Source organism: Hemicordylus capensis, chromosome 4, assembly GCF_027244095.1.
Source record: "Hemicordylus capensis ecotype Gifberg chromosome 4, rHemCap1.1.pri, whole genome shotgun sequence".
Taxonomy (NCBI): domain Eukaryota; kingdom Metazoa; phylum Chordata; class Lepidosauria; order Squamata; family Cordylidae; genus Hemicordylus; species Hemicordylus capensis.
In genome coordinates this window covers 56,403,099-56,431,036 of record NC_069660.1, presented here as the reverse complement: position 1 = coordinate 56,431,036, position 27,938 = coordinate 56,403,099, and the positions used below count along the sequence as shown (strand labels likewise).

The 27,938-nt window shown below is 44.5% G+C and overlaps 1 protein-coding gene across 2 annotated transcripts in view; it reads right to left on the bottom strand.

Moving 5' to 3' along the window:
* The window catches only part of RSBN1 (round spermatid basic protein 1), a 67,110-nt gene that overhangs the window by 23,073 nt on the left and 16,099 nt on the right, over window positions 1–27,938 (bottom strand). For both annotated transcript variants that reach the window (XM_053246739.1, XM_053246740.1), the window contains exon 2: window positions 15,019–15,689. In XM_053246739.1, the coding sequence (XP_053102714.1) occupies window positions 15,019–15,689 (671 nt within the window). The remainder of the gene's footprint in view (window positions 1–15,018; window positions 15,690–27,938) is intronic.

Below are 27,938 nucleotides of genomic sequence, written 5' to 3'. Positions count from 1 at the left end.
AATTTACTGAGCAGACATAAAAAAAACTTGTGAGCGCAGGTGCGCACGCCATAGAGGGAACACTGCTGTGCAGGTAACTATACCCCTTCTCAGCCAATTCTAGCCCCCATACGATCACTGTTAATTGGATCAGCACACATTAGCGAGATCGTCAGCAGCAGTGTAAGCAAAGGGTTAACTTCCCTGTTTGCTGCTAGTCCCGCCCCTCTCCCCAGCAACCTAATGGGGTTCGGCTGGGTTCGACTGCATTCTTGTGCTGTTTCCTGGTCACTGGGCATTTTAGCAAGGATTGCGGAGTGCCGGAAGCAAGGAGGGAGCCAAATGGGAAGTAGAGGAGACTGAATGAACTTCGTCTCTCAAGGACAGTAAAACAAAACCCCTGCCCAATCCATAACTGTTTTATTTGTTCCCCTTGCTTAAGTCACTGTGTTTCTCCCCCACCCCACCCCCTGTATGAACCATGTGCGTATGTGCATGTATGCGTTCCTTCCCTCCCTAGTTGAAAAGCTTGTATTTGCCTGTGTTTTTACACACACACACACACACACACCCGCCCACTTCTCTCTCTCTCTCTCTCTCTCTCTCTCTCTCTCTCTCTCTCTCTCTCTGCATTACAGACTTGTAAGAAAAATCCTCCCCAGCCCAACAATATACCTTCTTGTGGAGAAATTAGTTAGTAAAGGTATTAAAAGTTTTAAAAGCAATAAGAGGGAAGGAAAAAATGCTCTAACAAAATAGACCTGTTCCTGCCTTTTGGTTTAGCATGTGCTATTGGGTTTATATTAAAAATGTTTATACTATATGCTTTTCAGCAACAAAAGTCTAAAAATGGCTTAAATGAGAAAATATATGAGAAAATGGTTATTTCACAATATTTCTCCTTAGCAAAATATAATAATTATTTGTGCATGTAACAGTAATTCATATATTGTCTTTTTAATAAGCTTGTAATGGGCTAAAATACCCCCAACTTATTGAAAGTGGCTTCACAAATTGCTAAAATGAACTGTAAGCATTTCCTCATCCCCCATCAAGAGTCTTATTTATATACACTTTCTCCATCACAGGAAACTCATTTTAAAAGCCCTTTAAATGCTGGCTTGTTTTTAAATCCTAAAAAAATTGGGGTAACTATTCTGCCCTGTTTGAAATGAAATTGGTGGCTTTTCCTTCTGTAGTGGATAGACATACACTTAAATGTAGTTCACAGAAGAGATCTTCTATGACGATTCTATTTAGTGGGGGAGAGCAACTGGCCCTATCCACCCCAGCACAGTACCCCTTCAGTGACTGTTGCTGGTGTCTATCTTATGTTTATTTTTAGACTGTGAGCCCTCTGGCGACCAGGATCTATTTTTTCTTCATCTATGTAAATGTTTTGGAAACGTCTGTTGAAAAGCGATATATAAGTATTTGTGGAAGTACTGTAGTAGATCAAACTGGGCTGCTTTTCTGCTGTGTTAGGTGTGTAAAAAGCTATTTGAATTTGCTTCTGGATATTACTACTACTACTACTACTACATCATGCTTAGGATTGGAGTGTATGTGGCTAAAAGTCAACAGACATATATAATTTTATTATGACATAACCTGTTCTTTCTCCAAATGTTTATCCTTACAGCAATCCTGTGAGGCAGATTTGGGGGAGAGAGAGAGAGAGAGAGAGAGAGAGAGTCTCACCTAAAGTCCCACAGTGAGTTTCATGACTGAATGGGGAACTCAAGTCTCCCAGTCCTAGTCTTGACACTCTAATCACTACACCATGCTGGTTTTCTACTGGGTATTGATTGCAGGAGAAAAAGGAAATTAGTTTTTAGAAGTGGAGCAAACTTGTGGGGAGGAGAGTGTTGGATATTTTTAGAGAGAATGACAAGGTTTAATTATCAAAATGTGGGGAGGCTGTGGGCCTCAGGCAGGCCCTCTGAGCCCAAGCCCATAGGGAGGGCCTGGGTCCTTTAAGCACCTAGGGCCTTTTTAAGCAGCTAGTTTTGTTAATCTAAGGCATGTATTAGCTCCAGGGTATTTGGAAGGAAATGGGAAGCCTACTGTGAGACTACTAAACTATAGTGGCAATTAATAATCAGGCATTTTTATAGGATAAGAGCAAGAAAACAAAGATGAACTCAAATTTTAAATAAAGAAGACTTAGACAATTTCATTTTTTATTTTTACAGGCCACTTTTAACTTCCAATGGCAAATACAATTGCTTTTAAAACAGAAGACAAATAAATAGAACTGTAAAGTACACTTCTTTCCTTCCATATTTATGGCACATAATAATGCACATGTGCACACACTGCCTTGATGCTGCTGCCCAGAACAAAGCTCATTCTGCTCACCAATGAACACTTTTGATAAGCACCATATTCAAGCCTAAATCTATCATTCTGCACACAGATGAAAAAAATTAGAGAGAACACAGGTGTGCAGCTTAGAGGTAACAGTGCTCACTGAAGCTGTAGGCAACTAGTGGTACATGCAGAATGTTTGTGCATGGGTATGTATTAGTAACAATGGGAGACAATGAAGGGTAAACCACAAACCAAAATGATTAAATATGGAGGTAATCCATCCTTTGCACTTGGACCAGTTCTATAGGAGCCAGACAGGCATTTATTAGGGCCATCTCACAACAAAAGGTAAACATGGACTATAAGGTGTCTAAGAACCATTCAAAATATTTCATATTATTTAGATGTTTGGTGCTTGCAGACTGTGGCCCCTGTTACCTGCAATCAAGCTGAACCTACTCCTGCTGACTGTTGCTCCCTAGGTTTTACAAAGAGTAAACAATTTCCTGCTATTTGTAAGGGCTAGACAATAGTTTGTAGTGGCCAAAAGAAGCCAAAAGTTTCAGAAGGACAAATTCCTTAACAGGCCTCTCTTGCAACAGAAGGACTACTGATGATTATCTGCACAAGAGTGTCAATTGGGAAGGAATATGGATAGGAGACTTAAACAGCCCTATGTAGAACAATGAAGTCATGTTGATTACCTGTAACAGTAGTTCTTGTAAGGGTCCATTGTTCTACACACTTTGGATGTCTGAGCCTTCATAGACAGGACCTCAGAACCTTCTAGACCTGTAAACTATAAGCCTTTTGGCGGTAGCCCCGCCCCCTTGGTGGCACACATATAGCCCCTCAGTCCCTGACTGCCATGATCATACATAACAGGTAGGTGACTGCTACAGCGGGGAGGAGGGAGGCTTGTGTGGACGACAATGGACCACAACAAGAACTATGGTTACTGTTTCTTGTTAGTGGTCCTATTGTCCTCCACACTTTGGAGATTAGCGAGCTATTCACCAGGACAGCTGGAGAAGCAGGCATCTACTGAAGAACTGTGTTGAGGATTGCTGCTCCAAACTGTGAATGGGCTCTTGACTTGGTGTCCAAAGCATAGTGGTACACGAAGGACAAGGGTCTTTTTCCATGTTGCTGCCCAACAGATGGCATCTAATGGAATTCCATGGAGATCATCTGTAAGAGTCGCCACTGCCCTTGCAGAATGCATTCTAATGGAGGGCAGTAGTGGCTTCTTAGCAAGTGTGTAGGCCTGTTTGATGGCAGATGTGATCCAAGCTGACAATCTCGGGCAGGAGACTTGTTTTCCTTTGTTTCTCCCAGCATAGCAGATGATCAAAGAGGTGGACTGATGAAATAGTCGAGTATGATGAAGATAAAAGGACAACACATGTTTCACATTCAGGGTATACCAAGCGCGTTTTTCATCTGAAAATGGTGAGGGAAAGAAGAATGGAAGGCAGATGTCCTGAGAATTTATTTTTTCTCCCCCTCACATGGTATTGAGATACCACTTTAGGTAAGTATCGAATGTCCAGCCTGAGGAGGACCTTATCCTGTTGGAAGGATATGAAGGGGGGTGCGGTCAGCCCCAAGCTCCGATACTCAAAGGGGGGAGGTAATTGCGGGAAGGCAAAGATGCAAGAATCTCCTGGGAATCTAGAATGGTGCCCAAAAACTCTATGGTCTTTGAGGGAGCCAATATTGATTTCTCCCAGTTAATGCACAATCCTAGCTCGCCTAGAAGGGTTAGAGTGGGATGGATATGTTGGTGCAACTTCTCTTTGATTCTGGCCACAATGAAGAGCCAGTCATCTGAAATGGGAATAGACAGATGGCCTGTTGGCAGTGGTGTGCCACCATCACCACCACACACTTAGTAAAGACTCTTGCTGTGGTGGACAGACCAAATGGCATGACCCTGTATTGGTAAATACTTTTCCCAACACAGAAGTGTAGGTCTTGTCTGTGGTGCGGCCAAATCGAAACATGAAAATAGGTGTCTTTAAAGTCTATTGCCATGAAGCAGTCATTGTGAAACAGAATCTCTTAGATCTGGGTGAGAGTGGTCATATGGAACCAACAGAAGCAAAAAAAACTGTTGAGGCCATGAAGCTCTAGAATGGGCCTCAGGCCTCCATCTCATTTCGGGTTTGCGAAGTACCTAAAGTAAAGTCTCCTGGCTGTGTTTGTGTGCACTGTTTGAATGGCGCTTTTCTTGAGAAGTGATTGAATTTCCTGTTGTAGGACAGGGATAGATTGTCTATAACATGTTCCCAAAAGGGGTAGAAGTATATGGAACTCTATTGCAAATCCCAATTGAATTACAGTCATAACTCACTGGTCTGTAGCAATTGCCCAGCATGCTTCTGCGAAAGGGAAGAATCTTGAACCAGTCATCATATCAGGCCCTTTTATTGTAGGCTGGCTTGGACATAGGAGTGGTTTTCTGTGATGGCGTAGTTGACTTGCAAAAGGAACTGTAAGATTGATACCTGTTCATTCTGAGGTCATGTGGCAGAACAGCTAGTAAGATTATCTTTGTTGAAAGTGTTTGGTCCAAGGGTGTTGCTTAACTGGACTTCACTGATGTGGCCACGTGTACCTCCATAGTGCCACTTTCACTGCCATTGCCATAGAACTGTAGTCTGCCTTGTGGTGGGCAGAGTGTAGTTGCTGCTTGGTGGTCTGTAAGCCTACAGAGAAAGGTCATAGCTGCATCCTTTTGGTCCAGTTGAAACTGTCAGATGAAAGGTTCAGGTTTTTCAAAGCGAAAATGGGCATACCTAGGCATATACCCCTAATAGTGTGATACGCACACCTGAAGGCTTGCAATGGCATACATACATTTACCAAATGAATCTAGCTTTTTGCCATCAGGATCTGATGGGGAAGATAACTTCTGTTTGGCCCCTTGCTGAGAATAATCAACCTAATGATTGAGTTAGGTTTGGGATATAAAAACAGGTAGGGCACATCACTTCGATGTACTCTATAGAAGTTTTCTAATTTCTTTGAAGTTGAGTGGATAGATGGAGGTTTGGTCCAAGCCACTTTCACTACATCTGTAACAGTGGGCAAAAGCAGTAAGGATAGTGGTGCTGCAGAAGCTGACTGAATAAGGCCAAACAGGATCTGATGTCTCATATTTCATTTGCTGTATCTAAGCCCATGGCTGACACCATATGTTGAACCTGTTCAGAGTATGGTCTATAATCCTCAGGAGGGAACTGGTTCTTATCTATGTCCAGAGGGTCAGCTGGAATTGGTCTGGGTCCTTATTTACAAAGGACTCAGCATCATTCTCAGAGTGAGGCAGATAAAAGCCCCATAGGGGTGTCAGCCTTTGTATCTGGCACAGCCTTGATTAGTTGTGGTGGCACTCCAGTGCTTTGTGGCTTGCTGTCTTTTTAAAAATATTAACCCTAGATATCTTTTGTGTCTCAGGTTTGGGTGCCTTATTTTTCCTATTAAAGGGAGGAGAGCGCGAAAGAAAGTGATATATTCACACATGAAGGAGTGTGGGGCCTGTCTTCAGTACCAGCAATGACTGTGACTCATTCTGCGTCCGGTGCTTGGATTCCTGAGAGCACAACCAGTGGCACACCTAGGCAATAATGGTGCCCAGAACACCCCTGCCACAAGGCCCCCCCCAAACCTACTTTGGGGGGCCTCCTGCTGCATAGAACCTCTGACATCATGGGCTTGCAACAATCTCTCTCAATTGTGCAGGTGCGCTTCGTAGTTAGTAACAATTGCTGGGCCAAACAGACAGGCCCAGCGCTTGCTCTGGCCACCTCCAGGGTAGGGGGAGGACTGCTCAGCTCATGGTCACTCCCTGGCAGCCAGCCCCTGGCCATGCAATGGCTGAAATTTAAAAAAACCAGAGGTTAAGCACAGCGGGGAGGGCGCAGGGTGGCTGCAGGAGCCCACCCACCCCGGCCATTTGGAGGCCACGGACTGGGGCCCCAAAGTCCAGGGGTTAGAGCGCCATACCAGAGCTAGTACAATGCTGCTGGGATAGCTGGCTAGTGGGAGTGGCTTGTAGGGGCGATGTAGCACATAAGTCCCTCTCCACAGCAGAGCACGGAGGCGGGAAGCAAGTTTGCATTGGGCCTATCTAGTTAAGCCCCGGCAAATAGTAGAGAGGTCAGTTCGGAGTGACTCCCCAAGGCACACGTTCCTGTATGAAGTGGGGAGTTTAACAGAGCAATTAAGGCAGCTTTTAAACAAGACTCGAACAGTCATATACTGCCTCAGGATCTCTGAAGAGAAAAACCTTGAGCAGGGGGTGGGGGAATTAAATAAAGACATAAAATGAGAATGACTAAAAAAGTGAGAGGATAGACAGAATAAAGGAAAAACTAAATTAAAGAGAAAGGGTAAGAGGTTGGTTTGTTTTCTGACAGCTTTCCTCACACAAAGGTCTCCCAAAGTTGCTATCATGGCGGTCGGAAGAAGACTGAGGTAGGTAATCTGTGAACGGCTATGTGTGTGTCACCAAGGGGGCGCGGCTACCACCGAACAGTTTATAGCTCACAGCTCTAGAAGGTTCTGAAGTTCTGACTATGCAGGTGCAGACATCCAAAGTGTGGAGGACAACAGGACCACTAACAAGAACTATGAGCAATCCAATAATGACAACCCTGAGAGTTACTGGTTATTCTGTGGATCTCCTGCCATCTAAACCTCAGGTGAATCAATCACCCTTTATTTGGATTGTTGTCACAGATTTGGTTGATGATTCTGCAGGTAACTTAAATCCATGTCAAATCGAGGAGGAAAAGCAGTCTGTAAAGAGTAGCCCTATATTTGACAAAAATCTTTGTGATGTACTATGTGATAATTGCCTTATGACCAGCAGCTTAGTTGAAAAAAATTGGGTCTTCCTGCTACACTTACTGTAATATGCTCCATGACTGAGTCAAGAATAGTGCATGCTGCTCTATCACATGCCACTAAAAATAAGGATTTTAAGAGACAACTCCAGAGTTTCCCATGCTAAATGGCAAAATCATCCATCTTCCACATGAGAAGGTATTTATTTATTTAAAACATTTATACCCCACCCCTACAGGACATTACTACTTGGAGCGGCTCATAAAATTTATAAAACAGTTACAATATAAAATCAGACTAATAAAATTAACCAAATTAAACAAGTTAAAAATCCACACTAAAACCTTTCTGATTCATTTGGTTAAATAACTTCTTGAATTCTGTGTATTTTCAGATAATGTTGGAGAAATCTAGTTCTGGATATACTAATTCACTATAAATAGGGAGCTGGCCGATTTCTCTTATAGCCTAGGCCCCAGGGATTCAATGGTGACTCTTGACAAATAAGGGTATCTCTATTAATTCCTATAGGTGTAGGAAGGCTGGTAGTAGCCCCAGAACAAAATGGGAGACACAACCCACTTTCCTCTGTTGCTGCTGCTGGGCCACACCCCTTTGGCTACATTAGCACACTAATGCAGGGGGTGTTACCAGGGCCAGGAACTGACAAAGGGCCTGACCAGAGGGAGAGGCAAGCAGCATGCAACCAGAACGGCAAAGAAAGCACTAGCTGGCTGGGCCCTGTGCATATGTGGCAGGCCAAGCACCCATATATGGGGACAGATGCTTAAACAAGGGGGGTGGGCAGGGGATGCAGGACCGGACCAGCAGTTTGATGTCCCAGATCCACACTATGAGGATAATTTTCATTGAGAGCGACATCTGGGGAAGAGGCACCACCTTTCTAATCTATTATATATTTTGAAGAATGTTTATTTCACACAAAGTCATATTTTGACCTACAGATACTAAATTTTCCATACACAATCCTGCCACTAAAATTAGCAGAATGCACTACTTTTTACACTGGAATGTGCTTGGTGAAAGTTTAAATACTTTTTGTATTTTTAGAAAAAATCTGGTCAACAGGCTTCACCTACTAGTTATTCATAACTTGAAAGTAAGGAATTCATATGGTGCCTTGGTGGAAAAACAGACTCTACTACAAGTCCACAGAATTCAACAGGCATCCCCATAACCTGGGAGGAAGTGGAACCAAATGGACAGAAGGGGAGTGTAGAATTATGTATGGAAATTTGCAACATACTGCTCTCAACTTCACATAAATTGCTAGTAGAAAGGGGGCCCTTACAGGCCAAACCCCTTATAAAGGAACAATCGTTTCAGCGAAATAAAAAGAGCATCTGCCCACAAACCTAAGCTTTCTAGTAAAAACAATTCACACTTGCAAAATAGATACAATCATGCAATAGCACAAACTCAAGTTCAGTAGCTGTGGCTAGTAATTAATAACCTTGAATAAGAGGAGGAATATAATCTAAAAGGCTTCTGCTATAGCTAAATAGATCTTTATTCTGAGTTACAGTAGATTGAATATAGTAATCATGATCTAGGATTAGTTTCTACAGATGAAACCCTCTGGAATAAAAATCTTAACAAGTAATACATAGTTTCAGGCAGATCCAAGTTCTATCCTGGCCTGGGTTTTCATTCACATCTGGTGATCTGAGCCCTCTGAATTCAAAAGAATGACTTTTTAAAATGTCTAGTACAACACAGAAGCATCCCTAGTTATCAGACTGTTTCCTCCCTGCAGTCCACAGCATGCAGTATCATCCCTTCTGATCTCACACTGCCACCAACATTCACACTGATAGTTTGCCTCTTTGGGGCAACTTAGTGTGTCAAATAAAGACAAATTGTTAACATTTATACTTTTAGAAATGTGAACTGAGAGATGCCAAGCTGAAGATCTTTTCCCACTGATCAAAGATGAGCCTGTTCTCCATGGCTCTAAACACAGGCCCAAGTATGGATTTTCTTTTAAAAACTTTGTTTAAAGTTTTAGCTCTTTGAACTTTTCTTTGAAAAATAACCTAATTCATGATGAAATCTAAACACAATCTTAGATCTATTTTTATTGCCATCTTATGAAAATCTGTTTGTCAAGAAAAAAATGTGGGGGGATATCTTGATCATCACAGGACACAATAGTGTACTTGTATTATTACTTGTACTATGCCAGGGACTGGCAACAAGCCACTACAGGTGGCATCCATTTATCTGGGTAACCTTTTACTAGAGATAAGATAGTTCTCTCCAACTGGCTCAGTCAATATGCCAGCTATAAATATTTATGACTACCTATCAAATACAAGACATTTACCTTCCACTTCAGAGAACACACATCTGCACAATAACTACTTGCAGCCCTTGCTTCTGTTTGAGGTTATTCTTTGAGGGTAGGGATAGGGCCCAATAGTTCTATGACAAATTTAGAGTTTACCCTCTGAAAGTTTTCTGAAAGGCACAGTCAGTTTTAAATTGTTTTTATTATAACTAGTTAGTGCACTTTTGACTAGGTAGTAATAAAAAGTTATCATTTAAATGAAATATTAATTCACTTTTTTCTTGGTGATTGTGGAGTCACCTCAACTTAAATCAATCCACCCCAACACACACCCCTGAAAAGGCATGAGACCTGAGGGAAACGTGCTCTCTTCCCTCCACAGTCCAGCTGTCTCAACTACAGTTGACTCAGAACAGTAGCCACTGCTGTGCAACTGTCCATAAGAACAGAAGAACAGTCTTGCTGCATCAGGCTCAAGACTTCTCTATCTAGTCCAGCATTCTGTCTCTGGAAAGCCCAAAAGCAACTACCAACCTCCTGACAGATCCCCTCTACCCCAAAAAACCCTACTCCACAAAACGATACACTATTAGAAGGTTGCCCACTACATTCAAGTAAAGTGCTAAATGGGAAGCACCTTCTTCCAGGGGAGCTGGAATCACTCCTCCATAGGGTAGAGAAACTTTACTTTTCAACACATTTCAGCCATGACCAAGCTGCTTTGGGAAGTAATGCACACACAAAAAGGTACAGTTGTAATAGAGATACATGTTTGGCAGAGTCAAATTGTTCCTGGCAGTTGATGACAATCCAGGTTTCAGGGTCTTGCAGAGGAAAGGGCAGAAGGAGCTGGAAACCGACTCAGAGGCTGGCCAATGTAAACATGCCAGCCAGCCGTTCCAAGATCAGTGCTTACTAAAGATCTATCTTCTTCTTTATATATATTTCTCTAAGGCATACCCATCGTGAATCCCATGTGTGGCAGCTCTTGCGAGAGTTCACGAGCAGCTGCCTGGATAGTGACGGGGAAGAAAATGACTGTGGTAGCTAGCTAGTTGGCCGACAGGCAAAAACAATGGCAGCAAATGGCAGCCGGCTGGCCAAAGAAAATGACGGTGGGGGTGAGTGGGGAACCGGAGAAGAAGACAGCTGGGGGGGGGGAGGCAAAAAAAAAGGCAGCAGTGCACTAGAGTCGCAGATGCTCTGCGCCCAGCCCAGCGAGCGAGAGTATTTGAGTTTGCGAGCAGAAGCACCATGGTGATTGGACAGTGTGGATTCCATATGCAGATAGGGAAGAGGAGCCTGTGGCACCATGGTGATTGGGCAGTGGAGATTTCATATGCAGATAGGGAAGAGGAGCTTGTAATGGTTAAGGTCAGTTGGAATGCAACTATTACTGGCTGGAAGATGTTCTTGACTGTAGAGGAGAGGACTCTCTCTCTGGAGAGTGGGCAGGGGTCTGCCAAGAGAGGGGTTGTGAGGGAGGAAAGAGCCCCTTCAGGAGAAGGAGGCTGCCACTGTGTGAACAAGATCTATTAACTTAGGAAGAGGGGGAGAAAGAAAGAGGTGGGGGAGACGGGGTAAAGAAGGGAGGGGAAGAAAGACAGGGGAAGAGCAAGTGGAGGAGAAAAAGAAGGGAGAGGAAGAGAGAAAGAAGGGAGAGGGATGGGCCCCAAGCCTGTCAGCAGCATGAAGGGAATGAGTGGCCATGCCAGCAGTGTCAGCAAGGAAGGGTCCAATCAACCACTGCTGCTGTTTGGAGCTACCGAGGCCACTGGTGGTGGGGAGGTCTCTGGCCAATAGGTGCCACAATGCTGCAGCCGTGACCAAGAGGGGTGAGGGGAATGGAAGCAATGGGATGGAGGAGCAGGAGTGCAGCTCAGGTGAGGGGGGAGAGATCTCTAAGGTTAGGAGGGCTGTGGCAGGGCGTGAGGGGAGCAATTAAGTACTAGTGTGCAGATGCTCTGCGCAGATTAAGCAAGTTTAATTTTTATAAAACAGACAACCTGGACCCCAAACTGGGAGTGTTACAGATCTTTTTTCGAGACAGACAGAAGATCCCTAGATGTTAAAAGGCCTATTAATGCATTTGAAACTGCATTAAAATTTTGTTGCAGTACTACCATCATCTCCAATTAAAGTCATGAGAAGAAAATGGGGGAGGGAACACATATACAAGCTTTTATACTGGAAAATCTGCCAGAGATCTGCCATCTTTCAAAATGTATAGTATACATGAGACAGATTTCATATTATGTACACCTTATGAGAAGCCACCTAATGGCACAGCGGGGAAGTAACTTGCCTAGGGAGCAAGAGGTTGCTGGTTCGAATCCCCTCTGGTATGTTTCCCAGTCTATGGCAGTCTATGGGAAACACCTATATCGGGCAACAGCGATATAGGAAGATGCTGAAAGATGCATCATCTCACACTGAATGGGAGTTGGCAATGTTAAACCCCTCCTGTATTCTACCAAAGACAACCACATGGCTCTGTGGTCAGCAGGAGTCAACACTAACTCAGTGGCACAACTTTACCTTACACCTTATGAGGACCTTAAATTTCCTCAGCAATAGAAGAACTCCAATATAAAAATACTAAAATATAGGTATTGACCCAAGGTATTTGCATATCTTTGCAGTCCCACCATAAGAATACTTTTCCCTAGCCCACTGCTGGAGGAAGAGAAAGCACATGCCTACCATACACACCCACTAATTTCCCTGGGTTGTCACACAGTGCGGTCATGTTCAAGTATCGCCTATATATGTAAGATCTAATGTGTATAGCCCAAATACAGTCTATATCAGTGTTTCTCAACCACTGGTCCACGGACCGGTGCTGGTCCGTAACAGGTTGAGTGCTGGTCCGTGCCTTCGCGAGTGCAAGTGCAACAGTAACCAGATATCGCTTGGCTTATTTGCGCGGTAATTAGATGGGGAGGGGGGAAAGCCCAGAGACCCTGCTTTCATAAGCTACCTCGGAGTTTATTGCGAGGCAAGAGGAGAGGACGGAGCTCAACTACGAGGTTCGGGCCTTTGACACATAAAACCGGGGGCGAAGGGAGCGGAAGAGGCCGAACCTTCTTCCCTGATCCTCATCCTGTTCGCGTTCCTGCGATCAGCAGAGGCGTGTCCCGTTAGGGCTGCCGTACCTCCTATCGATGTGGCCTGCGCTCAGAGTGCTTCCACGTCATCTGGAGCAGGCAGCAGCGCCAGAAGGACCAGGAAGGCGGGGGGGACGAGCCACTCCAGTGAGTTTAGGAGGTGGCCGCGAGGAGTCGGTAACCGTCTTTCGAGTCCGGGATGCCGCGCCGAGGTAGCTCCCTGTGCCTGAAATCCGCTTGTGCGCCTGGGTTGCACGTTCGGTTCTAGCGGGGCAGGGGGCAGGAGCAATGTGGGGCCCAGGAGGCGCCTGGCCGCTGGGGGCGGGGAGTCTTCCCGGGGCTCCAGTTGGGTGACGACAAGGGTGACAACAAGGCGGAGAAGGCCTCCTTAGCGCCCTTCTAATCGGGCCTTCTTCACTCAAGTTCAACTTTTCCCGGATAGCGGCACAGACTCAGGAGGAGGAGCCCTGAATCATTCCATGGGGACTGCTGGCTAAGCAGTGGAGGTTGAGACTGGACCCCTTTGAGAAGATTAGCTCAAGGAGGAAGAGACTAGTTGCTTGCTCCAATCCTCCTATCCACCAGGTACCCTGTTGTCCCGAGTGGGGTCCCTGTTGCCACACTTTCTGTCTGTGCATACTTGGCCAAATGGATATTTTGCTATTCGTTAGGCGTTTTGCATACAGAAGCTTGTGAGATGGGATTTGCTGGATTAATTAAATCAATACACAGTGCACTGTCGTGAACATAGGTTAACTCCAATCTCTCTCACCTCTGCAGGCCCCAGCCAAATGCTTCTCACTTACATACCCATTTTTTCTCTGGCCTTCTCCCCCTGCCCCCCACCCTTCTTCGACTGCTCCCTCAGCTTAACATCCTTTCCTAGGCCTGTCAATTCCCTTGTTGCCTACCCAGGCTCCTGCCTAGTTTAGCTTTTTCTATGCCTCTTTACCTAGCTCCTTCTGCAAGATCTGAGCAGCTTATAGAGACTTTCTCTCTCCCCCTCAAGCCAAACCTACCTATCCTCTTTCCATTTCTTTCTTTAGCTTTTTCTCTTTCTTTCTCTCCCTCTCTCCCTTCAAGCCTGCTCCATCCTCTTTTCCTTTTTCCATCCCTCTGTATCCCTCTGTCTGTCTCTTTCTCTCAAGCCAAGCCTGCCCCATGCTCTTCCTCAAGCCAAGCCTGCCCTATTTTTTCCCTCTTTCTTTCCCCGTCTCACTTTTCTTTTTCCTTCTTATAAAAGCCTGTGTGGTGAAGGATCAAAGTATAATCTTCTTATCAAAAATTAAGAGAAAAACTTCTAATTTTTTTCCTTAGAAGTGCTCTGTGTTAAGTGTGATGATTTGGCAGAGGTTGAAAGAAAGAACAATGCATTTTATTATTATGTATTTTGTACAGATTGTATTGTATTTATTTTATTAGAATTTTTAATTCAACTTATTTTATTTTAATTAAAATTAATCTTGGCCTGCTAGAACTTCAAAAATTAAATTTTGATTAAATTCATTTTAATTATTTTCACTTAAATTAAATTAATTGATTGATATTAAGTATTACTTTAATAATCAGCACCCTAAAAATTGACGTCATACCCCATGAGCCAAGTCACGATCAGTTTTGGCCCACGAGGTCATTTGAGTTGTGCATGCCTGTAATATAGTACTAACAGATAAACTTGAAAGCCCTTTACTAAATGCTGGTCCGGGAAACTGTTCATGAAGAATGTAGCGGTCCTTGAAACTCTGCACGAGGAATTTAGCGGTCCTTGACTCCAAAAAGGTTGAGAAACACTGGTCTATATTACATGTATATGCCATATTTTAATAAAACAACCTAGCATAGCCATCAGAGGCAAGGCTGGCACATCAAATGGAGGGGGGCAAATTTGTTCTTGTTCAGCTTCATAGGATGGGCTAGACTGGGGCAGAGGAGAATTATCATTCACTCTGAATGATAGGAATACATGTAATAGGGAATGTGAAGATGATTGTGTCATTGCCCAAGGTGTACATCAAGGCTGTGCAAAGAACACAGAAACTTTACAAGCATGTCAGTTGACTTCTCTTCAGTGCCATGAAGGTCATAAAGAGGCAGCAACTGTGATTCAAGAGAAGTCTTTAAATGCTGAGACTAGCATTGCAGAACTAAGGGCACATGGCATTAATTAACAGGCAATGTCATTCCTATCTGTAGACAAAGTTTGGGGGAAATGATGTTGCAGCATGGGTTGTAGGAAGGAGAAGTTGTGAGGATGGATTATTTTTAGCCTGGAAGGTTGGAAAGGTGTGTGCCCACAGACCGAGGCAGCAAATATGATAGGGTAGGAGTCTGGATTTGGGCTCAGCATTTTGCCATAACACGTGTTACAGTTGTTTCCTCATCACTATTGGATTCTCAGGTCAGTTAAATACCTAGCTTTAAGTTCTCATTGTGTCTTAAGACAATGCCTCTTACCTGAGAGTGAAAGTTTGAAATGGTGGTTGTTTCAATATCTTTCTTGCCAAGGATTTCCATTTTTACTGGAGTGTTAGGAAAGTTAAAAGCAAAGTAGTCCAAGAAGTCTGGCAAGTAGGCAGCTGCCCCATGAACTATAGCTAGAGCATAATAGGCTGCATTTCTCTCATTTTCACTGAATGTCAAAGCAAGAAACTCTTCTGCAAATCTCTCCATCTCCACTGGAGACAAAAATGAGAGTTCATCCATATAGGCATGAAGAACCAGAGCTCCTCCATTTGACTGATGCTCTTCATGAATAAAGTTACTAAATTTAGTGCCTGTTTTTAAGAAGCTGCTGCGAACAGAATGCTCTTGGTGGGTAGTAAATGGAGACTGCACCCCCTGGGGTATCCTATATTCCTGCATGCCCAAATTCAACTGGCACAGCTGCTCATCTTTTAGATACCTAAAAGACTCCTTGTTCTCTTCCAAATTATCACTCTCCCCTGGAGTCAAAATCTCTTTGTTGATACGGGTAAGCCCAGCACACACCGTCTGTACTTCTTTGTTGTACATTTTCAGGTGCCTCCCTCTCATATCTTCTCTGTGTTTCTTTTTCTTCTTTTTCTTTATTTTCTTTACAATAAGACTGTCAGCTCTCTGGGTCTTGCCATTTTCATCTCTGTTTTCTAGAAACAAAGAAAAAAATTAGGATTCTGTTGTAGTATAGCTCCCCACAGAAGTAATCAAAGGCATAAGGTAAAGCCCATGCCCCACGCCCAACACCCAGAAACAGTTAGCAATTTAGTGTTTGTGTATATCCAATTAGAAAGTTTCAGTACTTTAGGGGAAAGGTAGACACAAAACAATTACTATATAACTTTCCTATTTCAGATTAAGTCTACAGTGTTAATAGAAAAAAGAGCTACTTTTTGCATTACAATTTATGTTAAACCTAGTACGGTTGCAAGTCATTCATACAAAAAAGCTTGAGAAGAACTTGTAGACACATTTACCTGCAAGTCAGATACTGTACAGCTATACCATGCCCATTTGTGAATCATCAGTTGTGTGGATGCTGCAGCATGCAGAATCCAGCTGAGGATTCAGCTTTCATTAGAAGCTTGCTTCATACTTTTTTTTAATTGCTAAGATACACTTGAAAGAATTGGAGGAAGTGTTCGCTCTAAGGTGTATGCATGTGCACTCGATCATAAGTTTTAAAATGCCCGCTCAGTTAGTTGTAGGTCCTGCTCAGGTAGAATCAGGAAGGCCCCACTCTGAATGCACATGTACGAACACTGCCTTGATACTGCTGCCCAGAACAAGATTCATTCTGTTCACAGTTGGGGAAAAAATTAGAGGGAACACTGATTGGGGCACTGACTGCCGAAGTCTCAGAATGCAGAGATGCAGCTTAAAGGTTTATAGTAGTATGAGTGCTTTAAATACCACTTTGCTTATGACTAGCAAAATCCAGACTATGGTTGTATCTCAAGAACTTCCTCCATTTGCAAAAGAAGATCGTTAGTACAAGAGGGAAAGGTGGTTATCTCCACCTCCTGCAACCCTATATGCCCCTTGAACATCTACTCCTGGGGCTGGGGGACTTCCAGGCACAGATTTTGAGAGACAGGAAAGGAATGAGCAACAATCACCCCTCCCCCTTGCACAAACTCAAGTTTTTGGGATATAACCCTATGCAAAAAAGCAAACACTGGGAGTAGCATGCAAAGAAATACACATTTGCATTATTTACACAAGTGACAACTTTACTTTTCTTAGCAGTTTTTGTGTAGGGAACACACACAGCCCAGGTTATCAGTTTACCTATCTATAACCCTCCCAGCTTGAAAGAGGATGGATAGGAGAAGTGTTTTGGGAACACATCTTGACCCCTGCATATGTAACAAACCTGAACAAATGGAAAGTTCCTGTGGCCAGACTAGCAGAGCAGCAGAAGACAGCCACTGTTGGTTCCTCCTGAGATTTAAAACCATAGTGCTTACAGTCACAGCTAGGAGTTTTATAGTATGTTCTGAGAGTGAGGACTCCAGCAAGTAACAGTAGCCTATAAAGGCCTAGAGCAAGACCAAAACAGGAAAAGGGTTGCAGAAACTGGGGTGGGAGTGTTCAGTGCCATTTAAAGCCAATTGGCAACTACAGAATGTTCATAATTCTGAACAGAAAGCATTTAGGCACCAGAACATGGCAGCATTGTTAGTTGCAAGGTTTCTTTAAAAGAAAACAGGAGATCATCTCACTACAGTAGCAGTCCAGTTAACCTTTTCTCCTACACAGCACCATTCTGACAAATATTTGGGACACAAATTATTAAGACTGGGAGAATCAGTTAACTTAGCATTCAGATTGATTGTATTGAGAACTTGCTGAAGAGACAGATTTTAAACACTCCATTGCTACAAATAGTTAACACTGGTGCTAAGGTTATATGCTTATAAGAAACAATTAAAGAAAGCCTTCAGCTACATACTAAGAATATTTGGCGTTGGAATCCCATTACATTTAAGGTTACAATCCATGTTACACTTAGTGAACTCCACTGAACTCGGTGACACTTCCAAGCAAGCATCCAGAGGCTCATACAGCACATGCCACTAAATCAGTACTTTGCCACATACTTATGCATGAAGGTTTTCCATAGGACTTAATAACCCAGGAATAGTTATGCAGTTTACATACCCTCCAGAACCTGTACAAACCCTCCAGGACAATACTAACTGAGAAAAGATACCCTTTTAAAATAGAGATTCTCTTTATGGAGTGGGGGGGGGAGCAACTGGCCCTATAGCATCCCTCCAGTGGCTGTTGCTGGTATCTATCCTATGTTTCTTTTTAGTTTGAGAGCCCTTTGGGGACAGGGATCCATCTTTCTCTAGGTAAACCACTTTGGGAACTTTTTTAAATATAAAAGCAGTATATAAATAATGTCATCGTCATGCAGCAGAGACTGGCAGCCCAGTGGTGTGTGACCTGGCAGATAATATCTCTGCCAACAGCCAGACCCAGGTGTGCCAGAAGGAGGATTTAGAAATGCATGCAAGCAAATAGTTCCATGCTGAATGCAAGCAATGACAAATCACACTACACACAGTCAATACCTCCCCCCTCCCCAACCCACACCCCTGCATTTTTATAGAGGGCATATTTATTTATTTATTTCTCTATCTAACATTTTTATACCACCCAAAACTTACGTCTCTGGGCAGTTTACAACAAAATAAAAACAGAAAAAGTAAAACATTAGTTAAAACAAAAACAAGAAGTTGAACACATTACAACAATTTAAAATTTTTTAAACAATATCTTAAAACAGCATTAAAACCATTAAAACAATATTAATTAAAAGCCTGTGTCTTTAAAGATGTTTTAAAAGCTGTCAGAGATGGGGAAGCTCTTATTTCACTAGGGAGCATGTTCCAAAGCCTCCGGGCAGCAGCAGAGAAGGCCTGCCCCTGAGTAGCCACCAGATGAGCCAGTGGCAACTGCAGATAGACCACTCCTGATGATCTCAATGGGAGGTGGGGTTCATGACAAAGAAGACCCAGGGCCCAAGCTATTTAGGGCCTTACAGGTTATAACCAACACCTTGTATTTTGCCCGGAAACATATTGGCAGCCAGTGTAGCTCCTTCAATACAGGAGTAATATGGTTTCTCCGAGATGACCCAGGGACCAAGCTGGGTGCCGCATTCTGTACCAATTGTAGTTTCCGGACTACACACAAGGGCAGCCCCACATAGAGCGCATTGCAGTAATCCAGTCTGGAGGTTACCAGCAGATGTACCACTGTTTTGAGGTTGTTCACCTCAAGAAACGGACACAGCTGGCGTAGCAGCCAAAGCTGATAGAAGGCACTTCCTGCCACTGCCTCAACCTGGGACACCAGGGAGAGGCTTGGATCCAGAAGCACTCCTAGACTGCATACCTGGACTCCAGAGTTTTGGCAGTTCCGGCAGACGTGCCTCTAGTACCATCTGGTCCCGTTGTGTTGGATTCTTTTCAGTTGGTGCAGCCTGAGGATGTGGACAAGATCCTGGGCAGCGTGCAGGCGACTTCGTGTGCTCTTGACCCTTGCCCTTCATGGCTAATAAAAGCTGCCAGGGAGGGGACAGGCAGATGGCTGGAGGTGATCGTTAATGCTTCATTAAGGGAGGGCAGGATGCCATCGTGCCTCAAGGAGGCGGTGGTAAGACCACTATTAAAAAAGCCCTCCCTTGATCCCTCCAACCTGGATAACTATAGACCTGTGTCTAACCTTCCCTTTTTGGGCAAGGTGATGGAGCGTGTGGTGGCATCCCAGCTGCAGAGGGTCTTGGATGATACGGATTATCTGGACCCTTTTCAATCTGGCTTCCACCCCGGGTTTGGGACTGAGACTGCCTTGGTCACTCTAGTGGATGACGTACGCCAGGAACTAGAAAGGGGGAGTGCGTCCCTGTTGGTTCTGCTGGACCTCTCGGCGGCATTCGATACCATTGACCATGGTATCCTTCTGGGCCGCCTCTCGAGTATGGGAATCGGAGGCACTGCGTTGCAGTGGTTCCGTTCCTTTCTTGGGGGAAGGGTCCAGAAGGTGTTGCTGGGGGACTACTGCTCAGCCCCGTGGCCGTTGGCCTGTGGGGTCCCGCAGGGATCGGTCTTGTCCCCATGCTGTTTAACATCTACAAGAAGCCGCTGGGAGAGATCATCCGGGGATTTGGACTGAGTTGTCAGCAATATGCGGATGACACTCAGCTCTATCTCTCCTTGTCATCTGATCCTAGGGAGGCGGTGGATGTCCTGAATCGGGGGCTGGAGGCCGTGAGGGGTTGGATGTGGGCTAACAAACTGAAATTGAATCCGGATAAGACGGAGGTACTGTTGGTCAGTAGGAGAGCCAATCGGAATGAGGAGATTTTACTGGTTCTGGATGGGGTTGCACTCCCCTTGAAGGAGCAAGTACACAGCTTGGGGGTACTACTGGACCCGGCTCTGCTTTTGGAGGCTCAGGTGGACGCGGTGGCCAGGGGTGCCTTTTCACAGCTTCGGCTAGTGCGCCAGCTGCATCCCTTTCTCGAGAAGGCAGATCTGGCCACGGCTACCCATGCCTTAGTCACATCGTGGCTGGATTACTGTAACGCGCTCTACGTGGGGCTGCCCTTGAAGAAAATCCAGAAACTGCAGCTAGTGCAAAATGCAGCAGCGAGGGTTTTATCTGGAACTGCCTGTTGGGAACACATCACCCCCATTTTGAAAGAGTTGCACTGGTTGCCGGTTCATTTCCGGGTCCAATTCATGGAGCTGGTTTTGACCTTTAAAGCCCTTAACGGTTTGGGCCCGGGGTATCTGAGGGACCGCCTGCTCCCAAGGGTTGCTGCCTGCTTGACGAGGATATCTGAGGGGGCCCTGCTCCGGGTGCCGACAATGAGAGAGGCCCGGCTGTCGTGCACTCGGGACAGGGCCTTCTCTGTTGCTGCTCCTAGACTCTGGAATGTTCTCCCAGTAGCCATTCGTTCCTCGGACTCCATCACGGCTTTTAGAAAGCTTGTAAAGACTTGGCTTTTTACCCAGGCTTTTACATAATCGTTTTTACTGCTGCTTCTGTGTGTTTTTATCTGTTGTATTGTTTTTATGCCTGTTTTCATATGTTTTTATATTTTTTGCTTGATGTTTTTATTGCCTTTTTATTGTATGTTTTAACTTTTGTAAACTGCCTTGGGGTTTTCTTTTAACGAAAGGCGGTATATAAATGTAAAAATAAATAAATAAATAAATAAATAACCTTTTCCATCTGGGGAAGTGTGACCCCATCCAGAACAGGCAGATCAAAATCATCTCTCAAGTTCCGACCCCACACAATGAGTACCTCCATCTTATCTGGATTCAGTCTCAGTTTGTTATCCCTCATCCAGACCATCACCAACTCCAGGCAGGCATTTAGGGAGGTTATGCCTTCTCCTGATGATGCTGACATGGAGAAATAGATTTGGGTGTCATTAGCATACTGACAGCACTCAGCACCAAATCTCCTGATGATTTCTCCCAGCGGTTTCATGTTGATGTTAAACAACATCGGAGACAATATGGAGCCCTGAGGGACACCATACAAGAGTTCAGATTTTGAAGAACAGCAGTCTCCAGGGGACACCATCTGGAACCTCCCCGAGAGGTAGGAGTGGAACCACTGCAAAGCAGTGCATCTAACTCCCAACACCCTCAGACTCTCTAGGAGGATATATGGCTGATAGTATCGAAAGCCGCCAAAAGATCCAAAAGGACCAACAGAGTCACATTTCCTCTGTCAATTCCCAACTGGAGATCATCCATCAGGCCAACCAAGGCAGTCTCCACCCCAGAGCTGGCCCAAAAGCCAGTTTGAAATGAGTCAAGATAATCAGTATCCACCAAGACTGCCTGGAGCTGAGATGCCACCACCCTCTCAATTACCTTGCCCAGCCATGTAAGGTTAGAGACAGGCCTGTAATTGCTCTGAGGGATCCATGGTAGGTTTCTTCAGAAGTGGTCTAATAACTGCCTCCTTGAGACAAGGAAGCATCCTACCTTCCCTCAGAGATGCATTTATAATCTCTACCAGGCCTTCTAAAACAACCCCCCTGCCAAACAGTATACGCCATGTCGGGTAAAGGTCAAGAGAATAGGTGGTAGGCCACACCGTTCCAATCAGCTTGTCCACATCCTCAGGAGTCACAAATTGGAATTGCTCCAACCTAATCACACAAGAGGAGTTGCTGGACACCTCCACATCAGACACTGGCACATAGTGCCATTTACAGCTAACGCACACTGAGGTGCAGCAATATGTAACTAACCCAAGAGCAGGCAATGAATCCACAGCAGTGAGTTCTTAACTTTTTTTCTTCAGATAAAATCCAATTAAAATTTTGTCTAATAAAAATACAGTACAAGACTATATTGTATCCTCACGAACTATAGGTTGGGAGCTTACTCGTATTCAAGAAATGAGTTTTCTTCCATCTTCTAAAAATTTGAAATCGGTTGCCCTTTTGGCAGATGGTGCTTTAAAATATTGCCTCTCTCCTGGAATCACCCCACAATGTATGGGAAAGGAAGCAACATCACGTTGCATCTTTTCCCCAGGGAACTCCTGGGAAAGAAATGGCTGCTTCCTATAATATAGTAGGTGGGCATTTTTTGCCACTATAGGCGTGGGCATTTCCTCCACCACCCCAGTAATGCCCTGGGGAAAGAACACAATGTCCTAGCATTGCTTCCTTCCCTGGCACATTGTGGGGCAATTCTGAGGCAGCTGCTTTCCAATGAGAAGCAAACCTGTTTCTTGAATTCAGCTAAGCCTTGAATTTGGGAACTTTGGTTGAAGAGTGGTATATAAATATTTGTAGTTGTAGACACTAGTATTGTGCTTGGTGCACAGCCCTAATGAGCACTGACCCTACTGCAACCACCAGCATACTATAGCCAGAACACACATACATTCCATTTCCCTCCACACAATGTACTCCTAGTTCTTTTGTACACACAAGCAACTTTTCAGTTTCTCACAGCTGAGAATCTACCTACTTCCTCCGTTCTTGTGTGCTACACTTTGTGACACTTTTCTCAATGTCTCCCCGCCACCCGCACCTACAGCCCATTACTACTAACATATCATTCTCTCTAACACAAATGCAAGCATATACATTAACAAGCCTGAGAGCAGTTATATGACCCCTGCTCCCTTAGTGTCCTGGGTTTCAGACCGCCCCCGCCCCCATGTGCAAAAAAAGGATTTGGACTGAAACATCAGGTGGGAAAGTGTGGGTGCTTGGAGGCTAAGGTATAAGCTTATGGACCACCTTCCTCCAAATAAATCTGCCTGCCCCTTAGGATAATTCAGGGAGGCCCTTTTGTGCATTCCATTGTTTTCCAAGGCTTGGTTAATGGTGATAAGAGTACTTTTCGCTGTGGTGTTGCCCACCTTGTGAGACTTCATACCACATGAAACCAGGCATTTGGGATCCTCTGCCCGTATTTTGGCCGAGGTTGAAGACTGAACTATTTCAGTGAGAGTTTTCTGACCTCCAATAACACTATCTCCCAATTTGTGTTTTTATTGACTTTTTATTTTCGGTAAACTGCTTTGAGTCATTCTGAGGGGAAGGTCAGCAGAATTTTAAAAATAAGCAATCACAATATGAGAGACTAACATGTGTTTACTGAATGCATTGCAGGGAAGCTAAGGGAGTTTTCACAATTTTGGGTTATCAAATGCATTTGTACAAACTTTAATTCTTCATCTTAAATTGAATGGTTTTTAAATCCTAAACCGATTTCCAGAGAGCTTTAAGAAGTAGCAGTGTTCAAAGGTGTTAAAGGGCTCTTTTCCAGGCTTTTTACCTAGAAATTCCAGGGATTGAACCTGGACCTTCTGCATCCCAAATATGTGCTCTGCCACAATAAGATTTATGCAGTTTTTATCTCTATTCAAAATGTTATTTCTTCTATCAGACTGTAGTGGTTAGAGTGCTGGACTAGGACCGGGGAGACCCGAGTTCAAATCCCCATTCAGCCATAATACTAGCTGGGTGACTCTGGGCCAGTCACTTCTCTCTCAGCCTAACCTACTTCACAGGGTTGTTGTGAAAGAGAAACTCAAGGATGTAGTACATCACTCTGGGCTCCTTGGAGGAAGAGCGGGATATAAATGTAACAACAACAACAACAACAACAGCAGCAGCAGCTCATTTTTGAAAGAGGAAAAATATCCCAATAATTGAATCTAGACACTTGATCCTTTGGGAACAATGTGATATGGTCCACATATTTTGCTTTACAGCACTAATCAATTCCAAATAAAGTGCCACCTTCTGGAACTGGCCTCAATAGTGTCTATGTTAGAGTCAAGTTGTTTGAGATAAGGAGACACCAAAACAAATTGTTCTGGTAAGAACTAATCTGTCTACTTTAATTGCCAATTACCATTCTCACAAGTTAGCCCACTTCATCCTTAAATGTTCACACACTTGCCAACTTGAATTAGGGTGTTTGACATCACAAACTATACTGTTGAGCCATCCATATGTGTCCTACACCTGCAGCAAATTTGGTTCAAATCGCTTAGGCGAATCACAAGTTAGCCCACTTGTGCCTCAAACGTTTATGCATCTGCCATCTTGATGACATCACCACGAACTACACAGCTGAGGTATCCCTACAACTGTACCCAATTTGGTTCATATTGGTCCAGGCATTTTGAAGTTGTGGGGATACACACAGAATGCCGGGTGATCTCATAAGCTTGCTTTCCTTAAGGAAAGAAGGGTTTAAAAATTACCATAATAGAACTGCTAGTTTTCTTATAGGAACCTTCTCAAAACTAAATGCCTTGTCTAACCTGAGCAAAATATCTTATTGAAAGACATAAATGGATAGCTTGAAAGTGCCTTCTTGACATAAGCATGACTACATTTTTTAAACTTCTACATATACATATATCAGTCTAGAATAAGGAATGTATAGGTGTGTTTCAAGATAAAACTACATTGCTAGGACTGTTGCATTAAGCTGTATGTATATATAATTACAGCTTTTTTGCTTGGCATTTCTGAAAACTTGTCATAGCAACTTACTGAGCTCTGATCGTGGCAGTAGTTTGAAGTCAGCCTATTTGAGTGCCACTTGCTGTATTCATGGTCTGACTAATAACTCATTCTGACTTCGGGCAGTGCAACAAATGATCAGTGGTGGCTTAAAATAACTATTGTAGCTGTGTATCATGTTATTCCTGGCTGTGCTGACACTCTCGACATTGTGGGCTTTCTCTTCTTGCTTGCTTCTTGTCTAGCAGTTTCTCCAGATGATCTATCTGATGCACAGCTACATGGTAAACCCATGTAACTGTAGGACTTGCTTCTGGGTAAACAGGCATAGTATAGGGCCGCATATAGACTCCCTGCAGGGTTGCCAACTGATTAGAAAGAGATCATACTTGTGGTGTGTGTTGGACTGAATAACAAAGAAGAACAAAGCTATTCTCCCCATCTACAATACCATTTTTATTTTTAGCTATACAAAGTATATGTGTAAATGTAAGATGCACAAGACTGAAGATATCGGGTTACATGATGTTGGTTTTCAATTTAAGATGTCTGCACTTTCAAAAAGGTAAGCTAAATTTGTGTTAAGCTATATGTGAGGCTAGCTGTCAGTTGAGTTTAGAATGTAAGAGCATGTATCCTGTTAATCAGCAATATTTCATTTATTCCAGCCTCAGTTTGTTCCTCAACCTGAAGAACAAAGAACTGGGGCTGAAAGATAGAAGTGTATGTGTTATGGGTGCACGGAGGCCAAGTTGTAAGGCACCACAATATTATTAAAGATGTTTATATACAATTTTAACAAAAACTTTAAAGCAGTCTGCATAGCAAAGGGAATAGGAAAGTGATTCCTGGTCCCAAAGTGGCTTACTATTTAAAAGGAAACACAAGAGACACACTAGCAGTAAGTATTAGCCACTAGGGGTGTGCAGTTCAACATCAAATCAACCCACCCCGTATTCGGTCTGACTTCGGACCGAACCCCACCAGGGGTTCACAATTTTAAAAACCTTAAGCACTTACCCCCTCTGGGGGAGTTATTTGAGGTGGCGGGGGGTCCATGGAGGTTCCCTCCCCCCCCACCAGCCTCCCTCATGTGCATTTGACCACTCTTCGGCCTTTCCCCTTGGCGCAGCAGCCATTTTGGAGGCTGCTGCACCTGCACAATGGGCCTCTGCATGGCCTGTGTCTCAGGCCACGCAGAGGCCCATTGTGCAGGCATGGCGGCCTCCAAAATGGCCACCGCTCCAAGGGGGAAGGCCAAAGAGCAGTCGATTGTGCATGATGGAGGGGGGAACCTCCATGGACCCACCCCCTTGAACAACTCCCCCAGAGAGGGTAGGTGCTTAATTTATTTAAAAACAAAAAACAAAAAACCACAAACCCTTCTGGACTGAACCAAATGGGGGGGGGGTCGAGCGAGTGCCGGACCGAACTAGCCCAGTCCTGTTCAGGACCAGTTCGGACTTGAACCGGACCAGCCAGTTCTGTGCACATCCCTGATAGCCACTAGAGCAGGCCTGCACAGCATGCAGCCCGCGAGGCCTTTTTTCCTGGCCCACTGAGCCATTCTCCCTGCTGTGAACCTCCGTGATTTATTTATTTTTAAAATTCCAACTCTAGCTGCTGCGTGACCGAGGAGCACATGCACGGCTTTTCCCCTGGGTGGAGGAGCCTTTCCTTTTCCCTTGCTCGCTTTCCCGCCCCCTCCCCAATCTTTGGCTCCCAGCAGGCCAAAGAGAGTGAGGCGGGTGCAAGTCCAGTACGTGTCCCCTGCCTGGTGCCCTCACACACCTCTTGCCTTGCTCATTAGCTGGGGCAGTCTTGCTTCCCTCGGGCCAGGAGGAGGCAGCGGCGGCATCAGAGAAGGACAGCAAGCAGGATGGGAGCCAAGAGGGCAGAGCTACTTGGCAAGAGGCAGCTTCCTGTTGCTGCCGCTGCTGCTGCCGCTGCCTCAGGAGGACCTGCTGAGCTCCCAGGACCTGCCTGGGCCGCCAGCTCCGGAGCACGGGGAAGAGAGGCTCCACAACGGGGGCTGCACCTTTTTCCTGCTCAGGGCCCAGGGCAGTGGGGGGAGCAGCGTGGTGGCTCTTGAGGAGCCGCCGAAGAGCTGCAGTTTGACAGGGGGCGCCATGGCAACCGCTCCTGCCATAACGCCTTCGCCTTCCTCCTCTTCCTTGGGAGCCCTTTTTTGCCGGCTTCTGAGGAAGCGGAGAGCCCAGCTTCCCCAACCAGGGCTCTCCCTTGCTTGGGCTCCCCTCTGACCTTCATGGACATCAGCCACAATTCCCACAACACCTTCGAGGTCAGCCACTGCTGCAGCGCCCCAGAACATTTGCAGCAGCCCACCCTCACTGCATGTGCAGTAAGTGTTTGGCCAACAAAGGCAGAAAGGGCCAAGTTGCATTCTTCCCCGGTTATCTCAGAAGCAGATTAGTGATCTCCTGATGCTGAAGAAGCTCTCCATAATGCAGGCTGTGAGCGGTGGGGTAACTATTTCCAACAGTTTCTTTTAAAACTTTCTTTCTCTCACCAAGCCTGCCCCATTCTCTTTTTCAAGCCAAGCCTGCCCCGGGTGTGCTCTCTCTCTCTCTCTCTCTCTCGCCAAGCCTGCCCTTTTCTTTCCTCGTCTCACGTCTCTCTTCCCTCATAAAAGCCTGTGTGGTGAAGGATCAAAGTGTAACCTTCTTATCAAAAATGAAGAGGAAAATTTCTCTAATTTTTTTCCTTAAAAGTGCTCCGTATTAAGTGTGATGATTTGGCAGAGGTGGAAAGGAAGAACAATGCATTTTATTGTTATGTATTTTGTACAGATTGTATTGAATTTATTTTATTAGAATTTTTAATTCAATTCATTTTATTTTAATTTAAATTACTCTTGCCCTGCCAGAACTTCAAAAGTTAAATTTTGATTAAATTCACTTTAATTAATTTTACTTTAATGTGATTTAACTAATTGATTGATATTTAGTGATACTTTGCTAATCAGCACCCTAAAAACTGACCTTGGCCCCCATGAGCCAAGTCATGGTCAGTTTCGGCCCACCTGGTCATTTGAGTTGTGCAGGCCTGCACTAGAGAGATGCTACACTGGCTTGAATAGAGACAATTCTCCCCCTGCTAAATATAAGCCACCACTTTATAAGGTCCCTCTTTGCCAGTTAGCAGGGATCTATGCAACAAGTTTACTGCTTACTTGGTGTAGATGGTAGTGGGCACATAGCTTACAATTTCCTTGCTTCCTGTTGCATAAGTGCATTTAAGTATCTTAAGTTTTCTCTAAAGCCAAATATTTTTGATCCCACTATTGCCCTGTGTGTGTGTTTTTTAAATGAACTTGAAGTTGACTTAGTTACTTGAG